The sequence below is a fragment of the Etheostoma spectabile genome, chromosome 8 (assembly GCF_008692095.1).
Source record: "Etheostoma spectabile isolate EspeVRDwgs_2016 chromosome 8, UIUC_Espe_1.0, whole genome shotgun sequence".
Taxonomy (NCBI): domain Eukaryota; kingdom Metazoa; phylum Chordata; class Actinopteri; order Perciformes; family Percidae; genus Etheostoma; species Etheostoma spectabile.
In genome coordinates, this window is record NC_045740.1 from 17,983,499 (window position 1) to 17,984,660 (window position 1,162).

The following is a 1,162-nucleotide window of genomic DNA, read 5'->3' on the forward strand; positions in this document are numbered from 1 at the left end:
CTTCTGGAAAGAAAATAAAGGATTAAAATATGAATTACTAAACAGACATTAATGATGAAGTTCCCCCTTTTTTTATAGTTACGCAGCCCATTGGCCATGAGTCATTCTTGATGCCTCCTGTCTCAAAAATCTCTCTCAGATAAGGACAAGGATGATTGGGAATGTCTTGCTGCTTCTCCCGAATGCCGAATCTCTGGGATCTCTTTACTTCCTGTTTTTCCAGATAAAGGAGATGATGGAGCGGGCGGGGAACAGCCACCTGCTGACGCTCCTGTCCTACCCCGACACCGGTCACCTGATCGAGCCTCCGTTCACGCCCTTCGCCAAAGCCAGCACCTTCAGAGCCGTCACCTCACGCCAGATAAGTAGGTTCTCCCTCAGCCCGGGAGGCGTCGCTCAAAGTTAAAGTGTCACAACGAGGACTCGGTGTCTGACGTCTGTCTCCTGTCCTCTTTACAGTGATAGCGCTGTGGGGGGGAGAGACGGTGGCACACTCTCGAGCTCAGGAGGACGCCTGGAGGAAGACGCTGGTCTTTCTGAGGGCTCATCTGTACGGCAACGTTAACACTGGTGTGACTTCATTTTCTAACCTGTAACCAAGGCAACAGCTGATGATGATGATCGAAGAGTCACTGTATGGGAAGAGCCACTTCAGGCGCCTTTGGTTCAGGAAGTTAAATTCCCTTAATTAATCCACCATAGATGATGTAACGTGTTGACAGTGGACAGCTTTAAAGGACATGACATTTTACTGATTTAATCGTCAATCACAGGATGAATTACTACGTTTGAAAATATCACGGTGAAGGCAAGGCAGCTTTATCTATGCAGCAGCTCTCAAACACAAAGGCAATTCAAAGTGCATTACGTTTATGTCTTTTCCACCAAGTCCGGTGCTGGTTCCACTCGCCAGTTCTCTAACCAGCTGGATCTTCCCCAGCCTGAGGGTCAGCAGACCGTTGGTTTCTCCCCAGACCACGGTGGTTCTGGTTCCCCATCCATGTGCAAAGCTAACATTAACAGCTCTCGATGGTTAACAGCTGGCCGGGGTTTTCAAAATGGCCGCCAGAAGTTTTTGTTTTCGGCCTGATAACCCCGCCCCCCTCCCAGCACCTGTCGTAACCGGTTCCTATCTCTAGACCAGCGCTACGTTGGTGCTGAG

At 49.5% G+C, this 1,162-nt stretch overlaps 1 protein-coding gene across 2 annotated transcripts in view; it reads left to right on the forward strand.

Moving 5' to 3' along the window:
- Window positions 1-1,162, forward strand: part of LOC116693762 (peroxisomal succinyl-coenzyme A thioesterase) — a 10,596-nt gene that overhangs the window by 8,830 nt on the left and 604 nt on the right. Inside the window, exons 10-11 of one of the 2 annotated variants that reach the window (XM_032522989.1) lie at window positions 224-365; window positions 460-1,162. The exon at window positions 460-1,162 is cut by the window's right edge and continues 604 nt beyond it. In XM_032522989.1, coding sequence (XP_032378880.1) covers window positions 224-365; window positions 460-596 — 279 coding nt within the window. In that variant the 3' untranslated portion in view covers window positions 597-1,162. The remainder of the gene's footprint in view (window positions 1-223; window positions 366-459) is intronic. The other variant, XM_032522990.1, reaches the window with a different exon arrangement.